The sequence below is a fragment of the Malus domestica genome, chromosome 17 (assembly GCF_042453785.1).
Source record: "Malus domestica chromosome 17, GDT2T_hap1".
NCBI classification, from domain to species: domain Eukaryota; kingdom Viridiplantae; phylum Streptophyta; class Magnoliopsida; order Rosales; family Rosaceae; genus Malus; species Malus domestica.
Genome location: NC_091677.1, coordinates 9,024,073 through 9,046,088, shown reverse-complemented (window position 1 = coordinate 9,046,088; position 22,016 = coordinate 9,024,073). Strand labels below are relative to the sequence as shown.

At 38.1% G+C, this 22,016-nt stretch overlaps 4 protein-coding genes across 4 annotated transcripts; 3 read left to right on the top strand and 1 right to left on the bottom strand.

The window, feature by feature from the left end:
* The first annotated feature begins 9,812 nt into the window (after positions 1-9,812).
* LOC103417173 (protein NRT1/ PTR FAMILY 6.4) lies at positions 9,813-12,918 on the top strand. The gene is made up of 5 exons (XM_008355364.4): positions 9,813-10,216; positions 10,314-10,422; positions 10,546-10,763; positions 11,069-11,616; positions 11,868-12,918. Exons 1-5 carry the CDS (start codon positions 10,214-10,216, stop codon positions 12,760-12,762), a joined length of 1,773 nt encoding a protein of 590 aa, XP_008353586.1. The 5' UTR covers positions 9,813-10,213; the 3' UTR covers positions 12,763-12,918.
* Positions 12,919-12,979: 61 nt separating this feature from the next.
* LOC103417174 (uncharacterized) lies at positions 12,980-14,545 on the bottom strand. Its single transcript, XM_008355365.4, has 3 exons — positions 14,412-14,545; positions 13,397-13,601; positions 12,980-13,312 (listed from the first exon to the last, which is right to left on the bottom strand). The coding sequence occupies exons 2-3, from the start codon at positions 13,586-13,588 to the stop codon at positions 13,181-13,183; spliced, it is 324 nt and encodes a 107-aa protein (XP_008353587.1). The 5' UTR covers positions 13,589-13,601; positions 14,412-14,545; the 3' UTR covers positions 12,980-13,180.
* A 517-nt stretch (positions 14,546-15,062) lies between these two features.
* Positions 15,063-16,953, top strand: LOC103404943 (F-box protein CPR1-like). The gene has a single exon (XM_008343904.4). It carries the CDS (start codon positions 15,307-15,309, stop codon positions 16,645-16,647), a length of 1,341 nt encoding a protein of 446 aa, XP_008342126.1. The 5' UTR covers positions 15,063-15,306; the 3' UTR covers positions 16,648-16,953.
* A 1,804-nt stretch (positions 16,954-18,757) lies between these two features.
* On the top strand, positions 18,758-20,644 carry LOC103417175 (glycine-rich RNA-binding protein 4, mitochondrial-like). The gene is made up of 5 exons (XM_008355366.4): positions 18,758-19,080; positions 19,184-19,252; positions 19,422-19,528; positions 19,610-19,740; positions 20,419-20,644. The coding sequence occupies exons 1-4, from the start codon at positions 18,915-18,917 to the stop codon at positions 19,721-19,723; spliced, it is 456 nt and encodes a 151-aa protein (XP_008353588.1). The 5' UTR covers positions 18,758-18,914; the 3' UTR covers positions 19,724-19,740; positions 20,419-20,644.
* The last annotated feature ends 1,372 nt before the right edge of the window (positions 20,645-22,016 follow it).

Genomic DNA, 22,016 nt, shown 5'->3' with positions numbered 1-22,016 from the left:
CAAGCTTTGATTCCACAAAAGGGGATATACTATTTTGAGCTTCCGCAACAACACCATATGCATGAGACTTTGAGCTTTCAGATTGCAGCTTGATTCGCCTAACCGTAATCGCAGCCTTCGTGATGCGCTTGTACGGAGGCGAATCGTCGACGTGCTTGACGCTATACGAACATGGCGGTGCCCCGGCGGTTTTCGAGTCCCAAGAATGCCTTCAATGGAGGCACTCCGACTGGTACGCTTCCTGCTCTCGAAGCATGTCCAGCTGTGAAACAGCTGTGCTCAAAGATTGTACAAGGCCGCTGGAGGATCGCATTCTCTGCGCCCTCGACTTCATCATTCCCTTTCCTAGTGCACTCTAGAACCTCTCTCTTTCTCTCTCGCTGATTTGACAATAAATTGGGGCTTAGTATGATTTTCTTTCACGCAGGTAACGGTGGTGGAATTGAGGAGGTTAGAGTTGGAATTGTTGCTGTTTTTTATGGTCATAATGGTAGTGAAGCTGGTGATATGGCTTCCAAGCTGTTACTTGAGTATTTCGATCTGCATATGCATTTTCTTGTCGGTGCTTCGTATTCTGCTATGTTAGAGAATGCTGCCTCAAGAACAGAAAGATTGCAGATTTTTTTTTATTAATATATTTTCTGTCGGTTTTATCCGACAAGAATTCTTTTATTTATTCTTATAATAAATTTTCTGTCGGTTATATCTTGTAGGGAAGTGACTCTTATGACTGAAAAACTATACAAAATCATTTGGTCAATTTTATTCGTCTAACATTTGACAGAAATAGAAAACTTTAACGGAACGTTTTCTTATTGCAACAAAAACATATAAATTCCAGAATCATCTTTGGACATAATCTGATTATATTAGGTTTTCACAGCTAAAACATAAAATACGAGGGCAAACGTATATAGTTTCAACACTTTTGAGCAGAAGAAGCATATACAATCTTGTCAATTCCATGTTTAACCATTCATTGATTTATAGTTGGACTGAATAAGAAAACACTTTTGAGCAGATTAATTATTCATCAATAACATATAAATCACAAGTTTAATTTCTTGAGCAACAAACACGAATTAATAAGCAAACCATTTTTTAGCAGAATATACATATTAACCCTTCTTGAATTTCCTGCAAGATTAGTTGCATATATAAAATATAAACAAGTATGAAATAGGCTAGTTGAATCAATAAAGATCAAATACATAATTTTTTTTTTTTTTAAAAGTAGGTTAGAATTAAAAGTTCAATAAAAACTTATGTAATGACTACAAATTTTATTCTATTTTAGTGTATGAGAGAAGACTCACATATGTGTTAAAGATTAGGTCATAAATTAAAATGAAACCTAATAAGAGAATCCAAACTCAAAATTTATGCTTTAATTCTAAAACAAAGTTGATTAAAATAAACACTTAGATATCTCAATAACATCAAATTTTCAACAATAATTTTAATCCAATTTAGAACTCAAAGAAAATTAAGGCAAAAGATTGGTAAATTTACCTACTCCTTCTCAATTATGCAAGATTCATCATGGAAGTAGTCGAGTTGTGGAGGATTGAACCAAACACAAATTGCATGATTGTTACACCTTTGGGCATAAACTAATCATGCAAAGAAAATACATGCATAGCTAACCAAAACATAAAATACACAAAATACATATAGCTTCAATATCTTTAGCCAGATGAAAATATGTTAGAAATACTTTATGTTGCTATAATATTAATTTTAGGGGTGGGCACTTAGAACCGAAAACCGAAACCGAAACACGAACCAAATCGAACCGCACCGAACGGTTTGGTTTTGCGGTTTTGAAACGGTTTCAGTTTTGAAACCAAACCGCAACATAGAAAACGGTTTGGTTTCAGTTTTGGCTTTTGAAAACTGTACCGAAACCGAACCGCAGCGCAAATATTAATAAACATTTAATTAAATGTCCATATTATATTTCATGTTTTAATTGGTTGTTTGTTAGAATCCATACACTTAGTATGAGACTCAACCACACTAGAATATCATCATTCATCACTTTCTTTCGTTCATTAACTTGAAGGACCTTTGTTATTTTATACCATCACACACACATATATGTACAAGGGTGGACTAATCTTGTTATCAAGAGTTGAACAATGATCTAATGAAGTTCACTTATTTGAAGCATGATATCACATATTCTAGTATCAAAGTTTTGCTCACGTTTAATGAATTCAAATTTATTCAACTTGTTTTATGATAAACATTGTAAGGGACACCCTTTTGTTGCACAAATATGTTTTAACATCACAACTGCATGCAACATGCTAATTGTTTACATAACAAATGTCTTTTTCCTATTGCTATTGGGAAATGCTTATTAATATGTTAAATTGCAAATTGTACATTTTTTCTTAAAAACCAAATCGAAACCGTTTGAAACCACACCGAACCGAACCAAACGGTTTGGTTTCATTTTGGTTTTGGCTTCAAAACCGCACCGAACCAAACCGTGCCCACCCCTAATTAATTTATAGTTGGTAAATGATTTCCTGAAATTCCATTTGGGACAAAAGTATTCACCATATAAATTAGAATTCTGATTTTCAAAATAATTTTTACAACAATAGATTAAATCAGACACAAAAATATGTCGTTATTGACACTAAACAATAAAGTTCTCAAAAAATGAAACATGATTATTCAGTTATATAGAACACTAAAAGTAAGATTCATTGCAATAATAGAAGCGACTATCATTTCATAGAGAAATAACCAAGAATCAAAACTTACTTGTTCATTTGCATACGCACTATAAGGATAAGTGTCGAAAAATGCAAAATTGAATTAATCCCAAATGAAAACACTATATTTGCTCAGAAAATGAAAACACTATAATGATGCATAAAATCCAAATTTGGAATTAAATATATAATTAATTCCTTTTAAGGAGACTTTAATGGAGACACAACTTTGGCTGTTGGTGACAAGATTATAATCATACCCCCATAATAATTATAGTTTGAAAAGATTATAATTTAGCATGATTAATTTTGAGAAAAGTTTAGGCAAAAGTAATTCACACCACAATTGAAAATCCCAATTCGAACCAACTGAAAGCAATTCATAATAATGTAATTAATCACACATCAAAATTATGACGGCAAGCAGTCCTTCATAATACAATAATTTGTTTATATATACGTAAGTTGCCAAATAGTTTCACCTATCGGTTCATCAAAAAACAAACAAATTGGGAATGCCTTTTAGAACATGTTAATTAACAATAGTAAATCCAAATTTTAAAGCATGAAATCCAATACAATATTCATCCTGAAACCTCACATCTGCAAGGGTTAATTCAATAATTTGACAAAACCCTAACAGAGAACAACCCAAAATATAAGCAAACTAACCAAAAACTTTGAAAATTTTAAAGGCTAGATTTTGCAACGCAATAATTGGAAGTGTAAATTCTCAACTTAATCAATTTTGAGATGAAGAAATTAAATACGAAAATAAAGGTTGATTGCCCAGAATCAACGACACCTTTATCTAATTCACAATTTAGTTGGAATCAAAAGTTTAATTTTAACTCAACCAAATTAGGTAGACTAAATTGCGAGATTTCATACCTTTTCGGAGAGAATTCTTACTGAAAAACACCGAATATATAAAAAAAAAACTGTTGTTGAGGAGTTTTGTGAGAGAGAACTAAAAACCTCACATGCAAGGGAGATGACCCCGTACTGTTTTAATGCCATATCTCACCCTTTAATTAACCCGAACCCTAAGCTTGTTGTGTGGCTCTGATACCACATGTAAGATATTTCTGAAATCATAAGAACAACAACAAGACATTAGAATCACAAATGCCATAAAAAATCGACATGAAAAGGAAATAAACTTATCTGTAGGAGAGGAAGACATGATGCTAGGGTTCCAGGAAGGGTCTTCTCCACTCAAGCAGTCGTAAGTTCCTTTGCTAGTGAATAGGGTTTAGCATGAAACAAGGATAATTACTGTGAGTGCAGGGACCTCCTAATATACTGATAATTATCCATGTAATCCACCTATCAACTAATTACATGGGATATTCCATATCAATTAGGGGATCATAATAGTCCTAAATGGTAACAAATTCTTTGTTAACTAATTAAGGTTTTCATGATTAATTGCACTAAATAAGGACTTCTAAACATAACCAAATAAGGCTCCATAATTTTCTCAACTATTAACTCGGATTGACCAAGTTACTTGTATGTCAATAAATGGCGAGTACATGTCCTTTGACACTCACAATTTACATTTGATCGTCTCTAATCTTTTAAAACATTTCAATTTACCTTTGGTAGTCAAATTCCTTGGTACTTTCTAATAGTTGTTGTTAAAAAGTCCCACATCAGTGGGGTGAAGAAAACCAAATGGGTTTAAATATGATTATCCTACTCTAATTAATATTGAGGTCTTTTGTGGTAAAACCTCACACCTGACGGATTGGGTAGGTGGTAAAGTTGGGGACAATATCGTTGTCGTTAAAGTGAGGTGGGCCCGGCGATCCAAAAGTCCAACATGGTATCAGAGCCCACCGTTTCGGGCCCATGCAAGCCAATGAGCTTATGTGCACCCATAAGTAAACAGGTATGAACTCTTAATATAGAGACGACCGCTGAGTTTCATTGAAAACAAGTGGGCCCAATGTGAGTCGACCTCTGAGTTTCAATTACCGATGTGGATCTCCACGTGTAAACCACTAAATGGGATTACACATGAGGGGAAGTGTTAAAAAGTCCCACATTGGTGGGGTGAAGAAAACCAAATGGGTTTAAATATGATTAACCCTACTTTAACTAATACTGAGGCCTTTTTGTGGTAAAATCTCACACTTGACGGATTGGACAGGTGATAAAATTGGAGATAGTATCGATGTCGTTAGAGTGAGACAGGCCTGACGATCCAAAAATCCAACAGTTGTCACCACTTGAATGAACAAGGATAACAATCATAACATCAATTTGACGGAAATATTCACATACTACTTAAAAGCATAGGGAAAATATAGCTCCTCAGCAAATAATTAGGATAAAGTTACTGCTCCGAATGAATGCATTCGAGACTGTGAAAAGTTAGCAAGACTGGGTAAACTAGTGAATCTGTATATACATAAAACGAAAATTTGGGATGAAGAGTAATTAATTAAGCTAATGAGTTTACAAAAGCAACAGATCCTTGGATAACATATTCTGCAGCTCCTGCTATAAATGCTGAAATGTTGACAGTAAACAAAATGAAAGAGGAAAGTAGACTTCAAAATTTTAGGAAATTTCGAGGAAACAAAATTGGAGTAAGTATGGTTTTCTAGATGGGCTTATTTTTAGCTATGCTCGTTGGAACTCAATTTTCATTCCACTTTATCTCTTGTTGATGCACAAAATCAACGAGGATTTTGGTACAACATAAAGTGTTAAGTTTGTGACCTTCACTATACTGCTCCAGTCACTAGTGTGGATAAGTAAGTAAATGGATAGGGACAGGGAAGCAAACACAAGATGTACGTGGTTCACCCAGATTGGCTACGTTCACGAAGTAGAGGAGTTCTCATTAATTGCGAAGGGTTTACACAAGTACATAGGTTCAAACTCTCATTTAGTGAGTACTAGTGAATGATTTAGTACAAATGACATTAGGAAATATTGTGAGAGAATGATCTCTATTTATAGGAGAGAGTTTCTAGACTTGTTCTGACATTGACATGTGTTGTGTTGTGATTGGCTTTTGATGTCGACACATGTCGCTCTGTGATTGGCCTCCCGGTTGGAGAGAAACTCTTCTGGGTCCTTGACGGTATAACGTTGACCGGTGCTCGGTAGTTTCGGAATTGGTCAAGTATGGTACAAACATCTCTTAAAACTCAAAAATCATTACTTTACTCTCTGAAACTCAACATTCACTCCACTTTGGCTTGTTTCAAGGAGTGAATTGTCTAAGTTTTGAATTTTAGGAAGCAAAAATTTGCTTCCTAAAAATCCAGTTCCAGGAAGTAAAGTAGCGAATTTTGAGTTTCCGGGGGCAAAGTGAGATTAAAATCAAGTTTCAGAGAGTAAACTAGCGACTTTTGAGTTTCAAGGTCAAAGTTGGTCAAATCAAGTTCTAGGGAGTATGTTGATGCACAAAACTGGAGGGGTCTTGGAACAACATAAATCCGACTGTGAATTTGAAAGAAAGTAAAGAACACAAGATGTATCGTGGTTCACCCCAATGTTTGGGTTACATCCACACTGATGTTGATATTGTTTCACTCTGAATGGTGAATATACAAGAAGGCTAAAGGCAGTGTGCTCTCTAGCCTATTTTCTGTGTTTGCCCTCTCTGAGATGTTTTCTCTCTTCCCATGGCCTAAACCTTGACCCCCTCTAATGAGGAGAGTGAGGAGTCCTTTTATAGAATAAGGGCTCATCACTTATTACATATTTGCTCCTTCATTTATTACATAATTACATTTGAGTCCCCCGAGTATTTATACGAGGTCTAAATATGGTACAAACAGAGTAAATTGACAACTTTTGAGTTTCAGGAGCAAAGTTGGATCAAAATCGAGTTCCAGATACCGTAACTAAAAATAAGCCTTCTAGATAAGGCCTGCAGTTCTAACCCCAACCCAAGTGAGAAAGAATTGACATAAACCAACCCTATTGATCAAAAGTGAGGAAAGTAAAGTCAGTACAAACAAAAAGCAGATTAGAGAGGCAACATAATCTGCATTGTTGCTAAAATCCCTTTACAGAAAGAGTTTCAATCGTTCATTTTGTTTCTTCATGATTTATAAATATAACCACTTGAGGCCCCATCAAGCAGTGCTCAAATCCCTTTCGAGTGGTTAAAATTGTACAAGGATGAAAGTTTTGGCTAAAAGCCTTTTGCATCTACACAATCTGGCTACTTTTGCTCCAAAATTTGCCAAAGAAAAAGAGAGTTAGGTATTACAATGTCCCAATCGTAAACCGAGTAGAACTAAATCAATTTGGCACAGGTCATATAAAGTATATGTGGTTTCTTTTCGATTCCTAAACCCGAAATAATTATTCCATCTGTTTCTTTGACTTCCTTTGATACTCCGTGTGACCTTAAGTTATTGGCAACTTCTCAGTTTTAGTACATGTGTTTCCCTTAGCGAAGACGCTTGGGTTCATAGATGACTGCCTTTCTGGCTAGCCTATACCACCAAAGGTTTACCTAATGTACCCTAATGAAAGCTAACCCAATTTTCAAGTTGATTATAAATACATACGAATATTAATGGGTAAAATACAAAAAACTACCTCAACTATTGTCATACCTCCGTCAGTTTTTCTGTTAATTTCTCTGTTAAATGCTGACGTGGCCCGACACGTGTCCCACTCACTAATCCAATTGGATTAAAAAAATATATATATATATATATATATATATATTTTTTTTAATAATAAAATATAAAAAATATAAAATATATATATATATTAAATCTCTTCACTCTCTCCTCTCTCTTCCCCCTTTCTCACCACTTTCTCTTCTCTGCAACCCACAACCCCTTCCCACCCAACCCCTTCCCACCCGTCCTCCACCACCCTCTCTTTCCTCTCTCTCTCTCTCCCCCTTTCTCGCCACTCCCTCACTCTGCCAACCCAGTTCGTCCCCCCCCCCCAAACCAAACGCGCACTCATCTCTCCTCCCCCATCTTCATCTTCTTCCCCTTTTCCCTCTACCTGCAACCCAGAAACAAAAAAAAAAAATTCGAACCCAATTTCGACCCAAGAAGAAGAACCCTCTCTGTCTCCTCCCCATCTTCATCTTCGTCCCCTTTTCCCTCTACCTGCAACCCAGAAACAAAAACAAACAAAAAACAAAAAGAAAAAAAAATTTCATACCCAGTTTCGGCCCAAGAAGAAGAAGAAGAAGAAGAAGAAGAAGAGAGAAGAAGAACGAAAAAAAAAAAGAAGTGACAAATCCAGTTTCGGCCTAGGAGAAGAAGAAGAAGATGAAAAAGAAGGAGGAGAGAGAAGAACAAAAAAAATTGAAAACGAAAAAAAAAAAAGTGACAAATCCAGTTTCGGCCCAGGAGAAGAAGAAGAAGAAGATGAAGAAGAAGGAGGAGAGAGAAGAACAAAAAAAATTGAAAACCAAAAAAAAAAGTGACAAATCCAGTTTCGGCCCAGAAGAGGAAGGGGGAGAGAGAAGAACAAAAAAAATTGAAAACCAAAAAAAAAAAAGTGACAAATCCAGTTTCGGCCCAAGAGAAGAAGAAGGAGGAGAGAGAAGAACAAAAAAAATTGAAATTGGTGCGGGAGAAGGAAAGGGGATGCCGCACCCTTAAGAATTTTTTTTTTGTTTTTTTTATTCTTAATTTTTTTAATATTTAATTATTAAAAATATATTTAATTGTTTTTTAATCCAGCTGGATTAGTGAGTGGGACACGTGTTGGGCCACGTCAGCATTTAACAGAGAAATTAACAGAAAAACTGACGTAGGTATGACATTGTCACAAATTCGTAAGATGCGGTATGATATTGTCAATTTTAAAAGATGAGGTATAAAAGTGTCGTGACATCAATAGTTGAGGTAGTTTTTTGTACTTTACCCAATATTAATATTATTGCTTTTTTTTTTTTTACCAAATAGAGAAAGATTAGGTGAGATTAGTCATTTAGCAATGGTCGCGTGTAAGGCACCTACTCTCTCATGAAGGGGTGTGGACCATTACTCCCAGAAATCCCCTGCCAGTCCCTTCTTCACCAATTTCATTGATAATAAATGAAAGTAAACAAAAAAGTTACATACGGGGGACTAGGTCAAGACCCGCAAAAACACAAACGATCAACGAAAACAGTAATAAAGACAAAACGAAATATCACGAACATGTGCAGAGGCTACAAAATCTAAAATCGTGGACCACCAATAATAAGAATAACTATCTGCCCCAAAATAAGCTAAAGCATCTGCAACATGATTTTCTTCTTTATAAATATGTGCACACATAAATTGCGCGCATTTAGCGAAGTTGCTAGAGACAATTATTCCAATCACCATAAAAAACCATAGGACCGCATTAGGAATCTTAAAAAGATAGTGAATAATCAACATGGACTCTGATCAAATTATGCTCAATTTTCTTATAACGTGGTCTGACTTTATGTTGCGCACACTAATATAATCTTTGAACTTAAAAGTTCTGATATAATCAGTCGTAAAAACTTGTGTAAGATAAGTTTATAACAGTGCAGATCGACTCATGCGTGGATACACGATGGATTGTACCATTATGTATAAACTTGCATAGTCCCTCCCCTCCCTCGAAGAACTTATATACACTACAGAAAAAGGACCCAGAGAATGGACACCTATAGGTCTCTTCCGTGACAACTTGAACAGTATGACGCTGCACTGAGAGCAACATTGCCCTGATCAAGACTCAAAAGGGTATTCCACCAGTACACGATTGTGCTCGGTCAAACAAAAGTATTTCATTATTTTTTGGGTTTCTTTTTGTGATAATTATAAGATTATTGAAAAGTTAAACTTATTATTGAGGTGCTTTTGTTTGATTCAATTCGACATTATGACAGATCGAATGTCGTAATTCTTGAGGATTATAACAGACAGTTGCAAAGGATTCAAATCAAGCAGGTAATAATGGTTTTGTTAAATGATAGATTTTGTTAGATTAGATGTTAGATTAGTCACCGACGGAATTAGAACTCACGTTGTCATACAAAAGCTCCATCTCATTTTCACCATACAACCTAGTAGTAGAAGAACGAGTATATGATAGAAAACACGAACTCATACTTACGCTCCAGCTTTAAATTCTTCGTCGACATATGCTTGTGGATCTGGTGGACCATTTGATTTGATTCTCCATAAGATCTATCAATGGCATCCAAGTGTTAGACAGCGGTGTCATTTTTTCCTTTCCCAACTCTATCAAAAAAACGTGAATGTCACTTTCCATTGTTTTAGTAGAATGCAGCAAAACCACAAAAACATGTTTACGTATTCGAAAGTGGTCACCTTCCTTAGCTGCTCTTGACCACCAGAACTGTGGAGGCCGTGACAAAGCTAGTATTCACCATCTCTCCCACTTCTATTTATAACCCCCAATCATTCATGGAATCTACTGCTATCCTAAGCAAGAAAAAACTCTCTCTCTCTCTCTCCTCTCTCTCTCTCTCTCTCTCTCTCTCTCTCTAAAAGATGGTAGCTACTTACTCATACAACTCCAATATCATACTAAAAACTTGAAATTTCAATTTGTTTTTTCTCTTTCTTTTTACATTTCGTTAACTTCCAACAGGTTTTGATCTCAAGGAAAGGTGAGAAAGATGGAGATGTGGTGGATTTCCGAGGGAATCCGGTGGACAAGTCGAAGACTGGCGGATGGCTTGCTGCAGGGCTTATTTTGGGTGCTTTCTCGAATCAGATTCTCTCGTTCTGATATTCACGTTTGAGTTATGGACAGATCACATCTACCTTTGTTATGCATTATCTTAAGGTACTTTTTGTGCTTCATGATGACTATGTTGCAGGAATTGAACTGGCTGAGAGGATATGTGTGATGGGCATATCTATGAATTTGGTTACGTACCTGGTTGGAGATTTGCACTTATCTTCTGCAAAATCTGCAAACATAGTGACCAATTTCATGGGCACTTTGAACCTCCTTGGCCTCCTTGGTGGGTTCCTAGCAGATGCTAAGCTTGGCAGGTACCTCACAGTTGCACTTTCTGCAACCATAACTGCTGTGGTAAGTTTTGAGCCATGTAAAATTTGTAATATTAACCTTTTTATTAACATATTAAAGACTTATAGCCTACTTTTCGTCCGACACTCCTTAAAAGTCATTCTGTCAAGGAATATTCATCTTGAAGCTCACAACGATTTTTAAGATTTATCAATGGGAATCAATCGAAATCGCTCAAGCAGTTCTTGAGCTCTCCCAAGACCCCTCCAGCAGTGCTCGAACCCCCTTCGATGCACTCAAGCCTTCGAATGCTTGGATTCGAGTGATTTTCAAGAGTTATAAAAACTGAATCCTTCTTGTTCTTGCAGGGGATAATTTTCTTGACATTGGCTACGTCCATTCATAGCATGAGACCACCTCAATGTGATGACTACAGACAGCAACACCATCAATGCATTGAGGCCAACGGCAGCCAATTAGCCCTGCTCTATGCTGCTTTGTACACTACAGCGCTGGGTGGTGGTGGGATAAAATCCAACGTCTCAGGTTTCGGGTCCGATCAATTCGATGCCGCAGACCCCAAGGAAGAGAAGGCCATGATCTTCTTCTTCAACAGGTTCTACTTTGGCATCAGCATTGGGTCTCTGTTTGCCGTTATTGTGCTGGTGTATGTGCAAGTCAATGTTAGCAGAGGGTTGGGGTACGGAATATCAGCCGGGGCAATGATCATTGCGGTCGTCGTATTTCTCGCGGGGACGACGTTTTACCGGTTCAGCAAGCCTCGAGGAAGCCCTTTAACTGTCATATGGAGAGTGATATTTTTGGCTTGGAAGAAGAGGGCTCATCCTCATCCTTCCCATCCAAGCCTTTTAAATGGATGCCAAGAAGCTAAGATCCCCCACACAGAGAGGCTCAAGTAAGTTTACATATAAAACCAGTACTCCATGTTTATCATCGGGAAGTAATTTCTGCAAATCATTTTTCTCTCCTGCACACCCTACTTAGTTTTGGCCTTTGAATTGAAGAAATAGAAAAAAGTACATAATTAAACATGCGTGCGCAAAATGAGAAAATGAGCGTCAGAATCCTAAACTATCCGAATTACATCAAATTTCTTCACTGGCACTGACTAGGTTTTGTTTATCTACTACGCATGTGAATGGTTAGATGTCTAGACAAAGCTGCAATCCTAGATGAATATGCAGCTCATGAAGGAAACAGAAGCAACTCATGGATAGTATCCACAGTGACCCAAGTTGAAGAGGTGAAACTGGTTTTCAAGCTCATGCCGATCTGGTCGACATGTATCCTCTTTTGGACGGTCTACTCTCAAATGACTACGTTCACCATCGAACAAGCCACCTTCATGAACCGAAAAGTAGGCTCCTTTGAAATCCCTGCGGGTTCTTTCTCAGCATTTCTCTTCATCACCATCCTCATCTTTACTTCCTTAAACGAGAAATTCTTTGTTCCCCTTGCTCGGAAACTCACCAACAACGCCCAAGGAATAACAAGCCTTCAGAGGATTGGGGTTGGACTCATTTTATCAACGTCGGCTATGGTAGCTGCCGCAATAGTAGAGAAAGAAAGAAGAAACATTACAGTTCACCAAAATACCAAGCTAAGTGCTTTCTGGCTTATCCCACAATACTTCCTCGTGGGTGCAGGGGAAGCTTTTGTCTATGTCGGACAGCTTGAGTTTTTCATCAGAGAGGCACCGGACAGGATGAAGTCCATGAGCACGGGGCTGTTCTTAAGCACCATCTCAATGGGATTCTACGTTAGCAGTCTTTTGGTGACAGTAGTGGACAAAGTGACTAAGAAGAGCTGGCTGAGGAGTAACCTGAACAAAGGAAGGGTGGATAACTTCTACTGGGTCCTCGCAGTGCTAGGAGCTATAAACTTCTTGGTTTTTCTTGCCTTTGCAATGAAACACCAATACAAAGGCCATCAGCACAATAGCCATGATGCTAGTGGCGAAAAGGAGTTCAAGAGCTCGAACATCAAAACAGTTGAAGAAATGCCAGAGATAATCAGAATTGAGGCAAAGGAAGGGCCTTAGAACCTAGTAAGTATGCTTCCAAAAGGATCTTGTGTAATATTGTATGCTTATCAATCATTTATTAGATATTTAAATCCTTTTTTTGTCCGCAGTCTCTCGGACTAAATGTAAATACAGTGTGCTCTATAATGCAATGTAATGACAGATTTTTATTCATCCGAAAAACAAAATTAACAGCATAACAACATATCCATGACACACGTCAAGAAATCAGGAATTTGCCAAATCAAACCATCCAACATATTGCATATGCAAAATAGAAGCCGTCTAGTTGCAAGATTACTTTTATCAACGTTAATGAACTAGTTCAGAAACACTGCAAATTTTGAGACAAAAAGTTACACTACAGGAATACTACTAGTCTCCTCAATCATATCTAAGAAGCTGAGAGCTGACCTCTAAACAATTACATAGGCTATTAAGAAGGTCCACTTGCAGAACCAGGTTGGTGATTTACGACCAATGGGGGACGTAGAGCTCGGTGACTTTCCAAGTTTTGTTTGCGGGCATTATACATCTCTTCTGTCTCAATCACGACCAATCTCTTAACCTGTGTGAAAAATAACATACTAACATTATCAACCACGGAGAGGACAGATGCCTTATGAATGCATCCACTGTGAACTTATCAAACCTGTTGGAGCATTCCCCTAACTGTAGGAGTATTCCATCGCATGACAGTTCGATTGCACTTTCCGAGACGTAATGCCTCTAAAGTACGCCTGTGAAGTCTCCTGGTTCCGGGGATTCCCCTCACCAAAGTTATATACAGATTAGGGCTCCATGCAATTGGGACACTGGCTTTATAAGCCTTGAAAGCATTCATTTTCTTCTCCAACCTACACATCCCAAAGTGGTGCCTAAGACATAACTTCAATGTATGTGAAAACTACTAATACATGGCTGCATCAGAAAGAAGACAAACTCCAGAAAGAAGATAAACATAGCAACTCGGGAATACAGAAAGTCTAGGAAAAAGCACCGCGAACATTTAGTGCCTCTGTTAAACATAGCTTACTATTTATATCCAGAAGATTTCAGGGTTTAGCTTGCTTAAAGGATCTCAATCATTACTAAATCAGAATTGCAATGATGAACATCAAAACATTAAAAACGGGCTAGTGCCAATCATTTTCCTTGTTTACATTACAATCATTTTAACTCGTAACCAATAAATCATCGTAAAAAAATCAGAAAAATTACGTCATCCAAGCTCAGTGGCCTTGAACACTAATATCTCTACATTTCACCACGAACTACACGGTTCAACAAGAACCGCCACAGGCACATCATGTAGTGATCAAACCTAATGTGTTTCCCCCAAAGTTATTAAATTGATCACAAACCTCCATTCAATTACTCCTAAAACTCAACAAATACAACAAAATTAAGATGTTGTATTATCTCTAAAGCCGGAATTAGACTAAGCCCGGTGGTAATTAAGCTCAATCTTTCTCAAGAACAAAACTTTTTATCTTCATTGCACCCAAAAATCAGATTTTTCACAGTTAGATTTAAAACTTACCCGGCAATTCATGAACTACAAAAAGTAAACAATGAGAACTCAGAAAAAGAAAAAGCAGCAGATTTACAAACTGAATAAAAGGAAGAAAGGAAGAGATTATACAGGGGAGAGAGAGAGAGATGACCTCAAGTATGTCTGTCAACGGAGTTGCAACCAGTGACGACGACGTCGGCGGCGGCGAGGGCTGACTGCCTTGTTAAGGAGTCTGAGTGGTGAAGTTGATTTTCGCTCCTTTTGCCATGTAGGCCTAGCTGGTACTTTGGGCCTTTCGGTTTGGGTCTATCTTCTACCTACCAAGCCCAACATACTTCTAACCCGATGCCAGCACATTTTTTTGGTCCCCGTTGGATCAATCTCGATTGTAATTGAAGCTTTAATCTAACGGTCCATGTTCAATTTGTATGTAAGATGTGCGTTACAGAAATACTGTGCGATACTGACCTTTTTCCTTCTTGGTTTTCTTCATCCCAACATGATTCGTGGCTTGTTCGGAATTTCATTATGGCTCGTTTAGTAAAAATGAAAGCTAATTTTTATAAGGCACTTCAAGTGCTTCTAGTAAGAATCATATAATACATGCAGCAGAAGCATTTTAAGTATTTTTAGAACTTAAAAATATTTTTTAAAAAACACTTTCACTCATTTAACAAGTTCTTCTTAATAAAGCATTTCTTGTTTGAAAAATACTTTTTAATGATTGAAAGAGCATTAGAAAAAATATTTTTAAATTCAACAAGGACTTAAAAGATCAAACTCGCATCCGAAAATATATGAGCATGAATGTTTTCCGCCAGTACATCATTTATAACAGAAAAAAATCAGAAGTACACTTTAATGGTATTTCTCTTCGTTTGTAAACGAGCTTCACAAATGCGAGTCTTCCAACGAAAAATAAAAAAGAAAAATGTTACCTTTCCCTCCTCCGAAACCACCCAACTGCACAGATTGACCCTTAAACCCTAGAATTACCCTCAATCAGTAAGCTTCAGTATCTTTCAACAATCAAGACCACATCAAACATGTCATTGTCAAACCTCCTTCCGGAGCTACTCTTCGAGATCCTCACGCGTCTCCCTCCCAAGGATTTGCTCCGATCCCTCTGTGTTTCCAAATCTTGGAACGCCACCATCCGCAGCCGCCGCTTCATCAAAGCCCATCTCCAACGGTCTGCCGCAACCAACTCTGATCGCGCCCTTTTAGTTGGGTCGTATCCTTCCGATTTCTTTTCAGTGTCTTTTGACGACTCGGAGGCGTTCGGTGAATGCGTCGAGATTGCTCCGCCGTTGAAATGCCCTGAACCGGCGGTTGAAGTTGACCCCTTCGATCCGCGGTTGCCGGATTTCATATCTGCAAGGTGGATAAAATGCCCTGCCGCGTACACCGAGATCATTGGCCGCTCCGTTCACGGCCTGGTTTGCATTCGCAAAGGAGGCAAAGGGGAGGACGGAGATATTGCTTTTTGGAACCCTTCAATTCAAAAGTTCAAGATGATTCCCCCCACAACCTTTGAGGCGGATTTGAATATCATGACCAAACTCGGTTCTCCCTGCTATGCTTTCGGGTACGATTCCATTAACGATGACTATAAACTTGTTGGATTTGTGGAGTTTCGAAATAAAGAACCATTGTTTTTGACTTATTCGGTTCAAATTTATAGCCTAAAATCCAACTCATGGAAAAGGATCCAAAACATCAACATCCCTTGGTGGAGTTATTATGTATTTGATTTACATAATATCGTTTATGTGAACGGTGCTCTGTGTTGGCTGATGGATGATGGTTCAGATATATACACAATTGTAACCCTTGATCTTGCCACTGAGGAATGTGGCGCGTTTCCTGCCCCGGTTGATAAGCCATATTTGTTTTTGGAGGTCTTGGGAGACTGTTTATATATTTGTGTTCGTCATGGACGAACCAGACATGATGGTTGGATTATGAAGGAATTTGGAGTTGCGGAATCTTGGACCTTGATTTATTCTATTAATGAAGAGGACAGTGGTTCCCTTTGTCGTAAGACCTTTCATTACAAACCTTTGGTGTTCTCAAAGAATAGTGGAATGGTTCTTTTTGTAGATGACTATTATATGCTTTTTTGGATTGACATAGAGGAAGACACTGTCAAAGAAGTTGACATTCATGGTTTTCCCCCTGGTGTAGTTATGGTGGAAAATTATAGTATTTCGCATCCTGTCACGGTAACTATTTGTGTAGGGAGCCTGTGTCTTCTGGATGGTGACGATGTTCTTGCTGCGAGGCATCAACAAGGCCCCTCTTACCTCGAAGAAGCGGAAAGTTCCAAGCAGAGTGAAGAGTCTCTTGATCTGGCACTGGAAGCAGCTGAAGATGATCAAAATTAGGGTGGAAAGTAGTCAGTTGGCGCGAAAAGGGTTGATCACACGGTAATGATTTGCAACTTCTTTTGGACTAGGGCCAGGGTTATTGATCTATGTGATCAACCTTTTGCTCTTTATGTTGTACGGTACCGCATTATTGTTAGTTTGTTAGTTCTCCGCCTGGTTTTCAACTCGTATCATTGTAATTCACCTCTGTTTTGGGTAGTCCAAGTCGTTGTATATTTTTCTAGTCTTGTGGTGTATGAACAATTGACTATTTGCTGCATTTTTCCTGCATCTTGTATAATATCCCATCCCATGTTCGTTTCATTTCGTCTTTGTTCTTGATGGGGGATCGTGTAATTGTTGTGAGGCGGCTGCGACAAATACTGTGAACAGGTTGTCCTTGGATCCTCTGCTTAGGTATCAATGATGATTCAGAACCGAGACTGAACCATCTTGTACAGCTCTTTCTGCAATTATCTCTACACTGTAAAACTCTTTTGCGTCTTTCCAGCACGAGTGGGCTCTTTTTGTTTTTTTTTTGGATAAAAGGTAAACTTTCATTACCAGAAACTTGCATGCATAACAAAAGCCCACAACTGGGCCATCATAACAACAACCCAACGCAAGGGTTGAGCCCGAAAAAAGAAAGACATAAAAAAACTGAAAACCCTAGCCGTTTAGATCTCTTGCCGCCGTCAAAGCAAGCTCCGGCGACCAAACGAGCAACCCAACAAACACTAGAGGTGAAGACCAACCAAGCCCCAACAACAAAAAACAGAACCAAACGTTGACGTCCTCCATCGAACTCCACACAAAACTAATCTGCTGCCACCAATGGTATAAAGCTGGGGAAGAAGTTAGTGGAACCTCTGGCAACAGTGCCGAGATCGACACACAAGTGGAAGGTGGTGGTGCGAACACCCGAGCTGAGGCTCTACGCACCTTCCGATAAAGCTGCTGAATACGGTGGAACAAAGTGGGAGCAAACCGGATCCAAAATGAAATGTGATCACCAGTGGCGGATCTAGGATTTTAAACTTGGGGGGTCCCAATAATAAATGTCAAAAAATTTATAGACAACAACAACATTGAAAATTTAAATATAATACATTTCATTCAAAAATCATATACAAAACAATATTACAAATTATAAAATCATAATTTAAGCGTCCATTACGAGGTTTCATAAGTTGCTAGAGAGTACCTAAGTTATTGATTATCTAACATGGACCACTAAATTTAAAACACCGGTCAAATAAAACTCTCCATAAACTCCCACTATCTTTCTAACCAAACACACCATTTTTCTCTTTTACTAGTTTCCAAACATCAACTTTCTCTTTCACTAAGAACACAACTACCATACCTCCACCAACGACCTCCCTCCCTATTCTCTCAAAGCCATGGCAGCTCCACCCCCAAATTTCACCAACCCATGACAGATCATATCTATCTTACTAACCTTATGTAGGAAATTTCACCCATAAGAAAAATTACTAAGGTGGTTGAAATAATTTGGGGAAATTTGGGCTTATGTACTGCCCCGCCATACGACAGAGAAAGGTTGGAGGAGAAGTGGGTGGCATCGATGGATGAGACCATGGCAGAAGCAAGGAGGAGAGAGGCTGGAAGAATCCCTATTTTCTTTCTTCTCCATACGCGGTCATATTCTCCGAGAAGAAGATAGCCACTGCAACCTACAACCTACAACCTGCACAGACCTCTTGCTCGAGTACGAGGTGTCCCCGGAAAATTTTTAGTTGTGATCACAAGTGGGAGGGAAATAAGATGAAAAGAGTGGATGCATGGAGCACGTGTGGGCTCTTAAGAATCGTTACGTTAATCCAGCACATTTGGAAAATAATTAATCATCATTATTTTAATTAGATGTCTTGTAATGCGTTTAAACTGATATTAATTCATTCTTAATGAGTCACGGTGAGCCATAACTTAATATTGAAATAATATAAGTATATTATCTTTTGGTTTGTGTGAGTTGACTCGAGACCTCCTCTAGTCAAACAAAGATTGAGACGGCATAGATACAAATACGCAATGTGTGTTTTAAGAAGTGAAGTTTTTTGAGTTTCAAAGAATAAAATGAAGTGAATAATGTTATTTGAGTTTTGCACGATAACATGAGATTCGATGTTGGTTTTAAAGGGCATTTCAATAATTAAGACCTAAAGTAACTTTATGCCCATGTGGCATGGACCTCAAAATTCAACCAAATCCAGCTCAAAACTCAAAAGCGCGCAAAAGAAGGAACAAGTCATCGGCTAATCATGCCATCAATGAGGAACAACACTTTGTGGACGCTCCTTGCTCGAAGAGCATCGACAACAATCACAATCCAAAATCCAACTTTAAGTCGGCGATTCTTCTGCGCACCACCGTCTTCGTCCTCCTCCTCCTCCTCTCCTCCCCCAAACAACCGGCTCTTCGTTGGAGGTTTCTCTTCCCACTCCTCCCCATACATACAATACACCTCCAAACTTATGTAGTTTTCGTGTTTTGATCGTTTCGATGGTGATCTGGCTTTTGGGTTTTGCAGGACTGTCATGGTCGGTGGACGAGAAGTCATTGAAAGACGCCTTCTCTTCATTCGGGGAGGTCACCGAAGGTAAAATCTTGGTTTCCCGGTATGAAATTTTGCAAATTATTCATCAGTCGTCTACGTGTTCGATAAAATGACCCAATGATCACTTCCAGTTTATTTCTCAATGATTTGGATGTTATGTGTGGTTTTCCTTAAAAAAAGAATTAATCTTTGTTCATATTCTGCATTGTAGTGAAGATAGTGTATGACAGAGATTCCGGTAGGTCAAGAGGGTTCGGATTTGTTAATTTCTCCAAGGAAGATGAAGCACAGGTTGCAAAAGATGCCATGGATGGAAAGGTGATGAAGAAACTATATTGTCATGGATCGAAGTTTGTTTCTTTTATAAAGATTTTCTGATTAACGTAGTTCTGCTTGCAGGCATTGCTGGGTCGGCCATTGAGGGTTACTTCTGCTGTTGAAAAAGTAAGGGGAGGACCTGCTGTGGTTCCTCGCCTTCCCGACAGTGGGGATGCTTCCACTCGATATACATGAACTCCTTTGGTACAGTGGTAAGTTATGTTCCATGTTAATGGCGAATCGATGATGACCAAAGATGTTTAGTTGCGAAAGCTGTAAATTGTGCTTTGTAATATGGTGACCATTATCCCTTGTCATTTGAAGAGAATGATTACTTTTGATTGGTCAATCACGTTGATCTAATTAGTAATCAAACTTGTAAGCTAATTCATTTCACATGTGGTTGAGAAGCTTTACGTTTTATGTATCTGATGATAGTATCTTGTTAGGAGGAAGGAACTTGGGCATCTTAAAAAATCAACAGCACTTTGAGTCACGCACTTCTCGTTGCAAATTTTGTTCAAGCATGTAGCTTTAGATCACTGTTTCTTCAGATTCTTGTATATAAATGTTTTAAACTAAAACAATCAGAGATTGGCAGCCACGGAGAAGTCAATTAAAATGTAATTAAGTTATCCTTTGATCTTCCATCTCTTACTGCTCGCAGTTTGCAGCTTTGCTCAACTGCACATTCGTTTCTTAAGCCTAACTCTACAGACTACTAGTTTCTTCTTCATTGTTGTAACAATTATGTACGTCTAAACCCCGATGCTTAAAAATCGTAACTTAAATGCTCAACAATGTTAATTTCTTCTTCGTCATTGTTTGTGTATTCTTCGTTATAAAATTGCATCTGAAAGTTTATTAATTTCGGAGTTTCCTGTTTGCAGGTGAATGGCTGATGACATGCAGAATGCAAGTTGAATGAAATTTTTTCTCGGTGCTCGAAGCTTGTCAAAGTTATCTTAATCCAAGCCAAGAATGTAGAGATAGTATCACCGTTCATGTGTTCTTTCTGGGAAGTGTATGAGACCAGAGCACATTTCATCATACAATATTTTTCTCTTTTTGTAATGAAATATTAAGATTATTTTTGGTAATCAAAGTCTTTTATCATTTGAGTCTCCATTAGGTCAAATAAACTCAAGACTTATTTGGAAGTGCTTTAAAATGATCGAAAACGTTTTTAGAGAAAATGTTTTTGTGTTTCACAATCCCTTGAAATGCTTCATATATGCTTCTTCTAGGAAGGATTTACTTGTCTTTTTCTAAGAATTGGTTCCAAAAATATTTTCATCAAAAACGTTTTCGGTTATTTAAAAAACATTTCCAAACGAGTTTTCAATTAGAAAAGAAGTCGGATTCAATTATATGAAGAGGCTAAAAACGCTTTTAGATAGCAAAAGAACATTACAAATATATGCTCATTTGAAAGTGTTTCTAAAACATTTTTGGCAAAAGCGCTTTCAGTCATTTTAAAAGCACATCCAAACGATTATGTTATAATAACGCATTGAAATGCATGGTGGGTCCTGGAATATTTAAAATTAGTTTTTATTCCTTGAGTGGATTATGGTGTATAACTAATTTGAGTAGAATAACACGAAACGACATGCCGTCTAATCACAACTGCGATCGCAAACCGACTTAGCACGATGCCGTTTCATGAAGCATTACACCTAATAAAATGTAAGAAAACTAATAAAAATGACTTGAAAACTTTGGGCACGTTTGTTTGACAGGATTAGCAAGGCTTGGACTGGACAGGACTATAGTCCTGTGTTTGGTGTGCAACCGGATTAGCTTTAATGAGCTTAAGCCGGACTCGGTCGGACTAAAGACCTCCTTAGGTGGTCTTCGCGAGCAACCCCAAAACCCAGCGGATTCGTAAGCCAGAGCAAACCGAGAGAGTTTCTGCCTTCCCTTCGTCCCTTCGTCCCTTCCTCCTGTCTTCCCTCGTCCTCATCTCTACGTTCCCTCTCATTTTCGTTGACGTGCTCTCTCATCTTCTTCCTCCTCACCCTCCTCTGAGTGCCTTCCTGTCTCTGCATCTGCTCGCCTCATCTGAGTTGTACGGTAAACTTCGATTCTTCTATTAATTGCATGTATTTGTGTTGTAGAAGGTAATTTTACTGAGTTTTATGTGATTTGATAGTTTTGGGTTTGATAATTTTTGAATCATAGAGATCTGCACTTGAATAAATTAGGGTTTTGATATTTAGGTGAAATTGAAATTAGGATTTGGGCTTTTCATAAGATGAGATGGAACTTGGGAATTTAGGATGTCAATGTTGTAAAACTTGGAAGTCCTACCCACATGTTGTTTTCGATTTTTAAAAATTGGGGTTTCAACAATGGGAGTACTTTGTGCTTGTGTGTGTGTGTGTCTGCGTGTGTGTGTCTCTGTGTGTGTGTAGTGTATGTAGTGTGTGTATGTATGTACTGTGTTTGCAGTGTGTATGTATGCAGGGTGTATACAGTGTGTGTG

Coding starts and splice junctions, on each gene's coding strand:
- LOC103417173 (XM_008355364.4), top strand. Junction 10,423..10,545: donor TGCTGCAGGGCTTATTTTGG/GTGCTTTCTCGA, acceptor ACTATGTTGCAG/GAATTGAACTGGCTGAGAGG. Junction 10,764..11,068: donor CTGCAACCATAACTGCTGTG/GTAAGTTTTGAG, acceptor TTGTTCTTGCAG/GGGATAATTTTCTTGACATT.
- LOC103417174 (XM_008355365.4), bottom strand. CDS start 13,588: ATGAATGCTTTCAAGGCTTATAAAGCCAGTGTCCCAATTGCATGGAGC. Junction 13,313..13,396: donor TTAGGGGAATGCTCCAACAG/GTTTGATAAGTT, acceptor TTTTTCACACAG/GTTAAGAGATTGGTCGTGAT.
- LOC103404943 (XM_008343904.4), top strand. CDS start 15,307: ATGTCATTGTCAAACCTCCTTCCGGAGCTACTCTTCGAGATCCTCACG.
- LOC103417175 (XM_008355366.4), top strand. CDS start 18,915: ATGCCATCAATGAGGAACAACACTTTGTGGACGCTCCTTGCTCGAAGA. Junction 19,081..19,183: donor CAACCGGCTCTTCGTTGGAG/GTTTCTCTTCCC, acceptor TGGGTTTTGCAG/GACTGTCATGGTCGGTGGAC. Junction 19,529..19,609: donor AAGATGCCATGGATGGAAAG/GTGATGAAGAAA, acceptor TTCTGCTTGCAG/GCATTGCTGGGTCGGCCATT.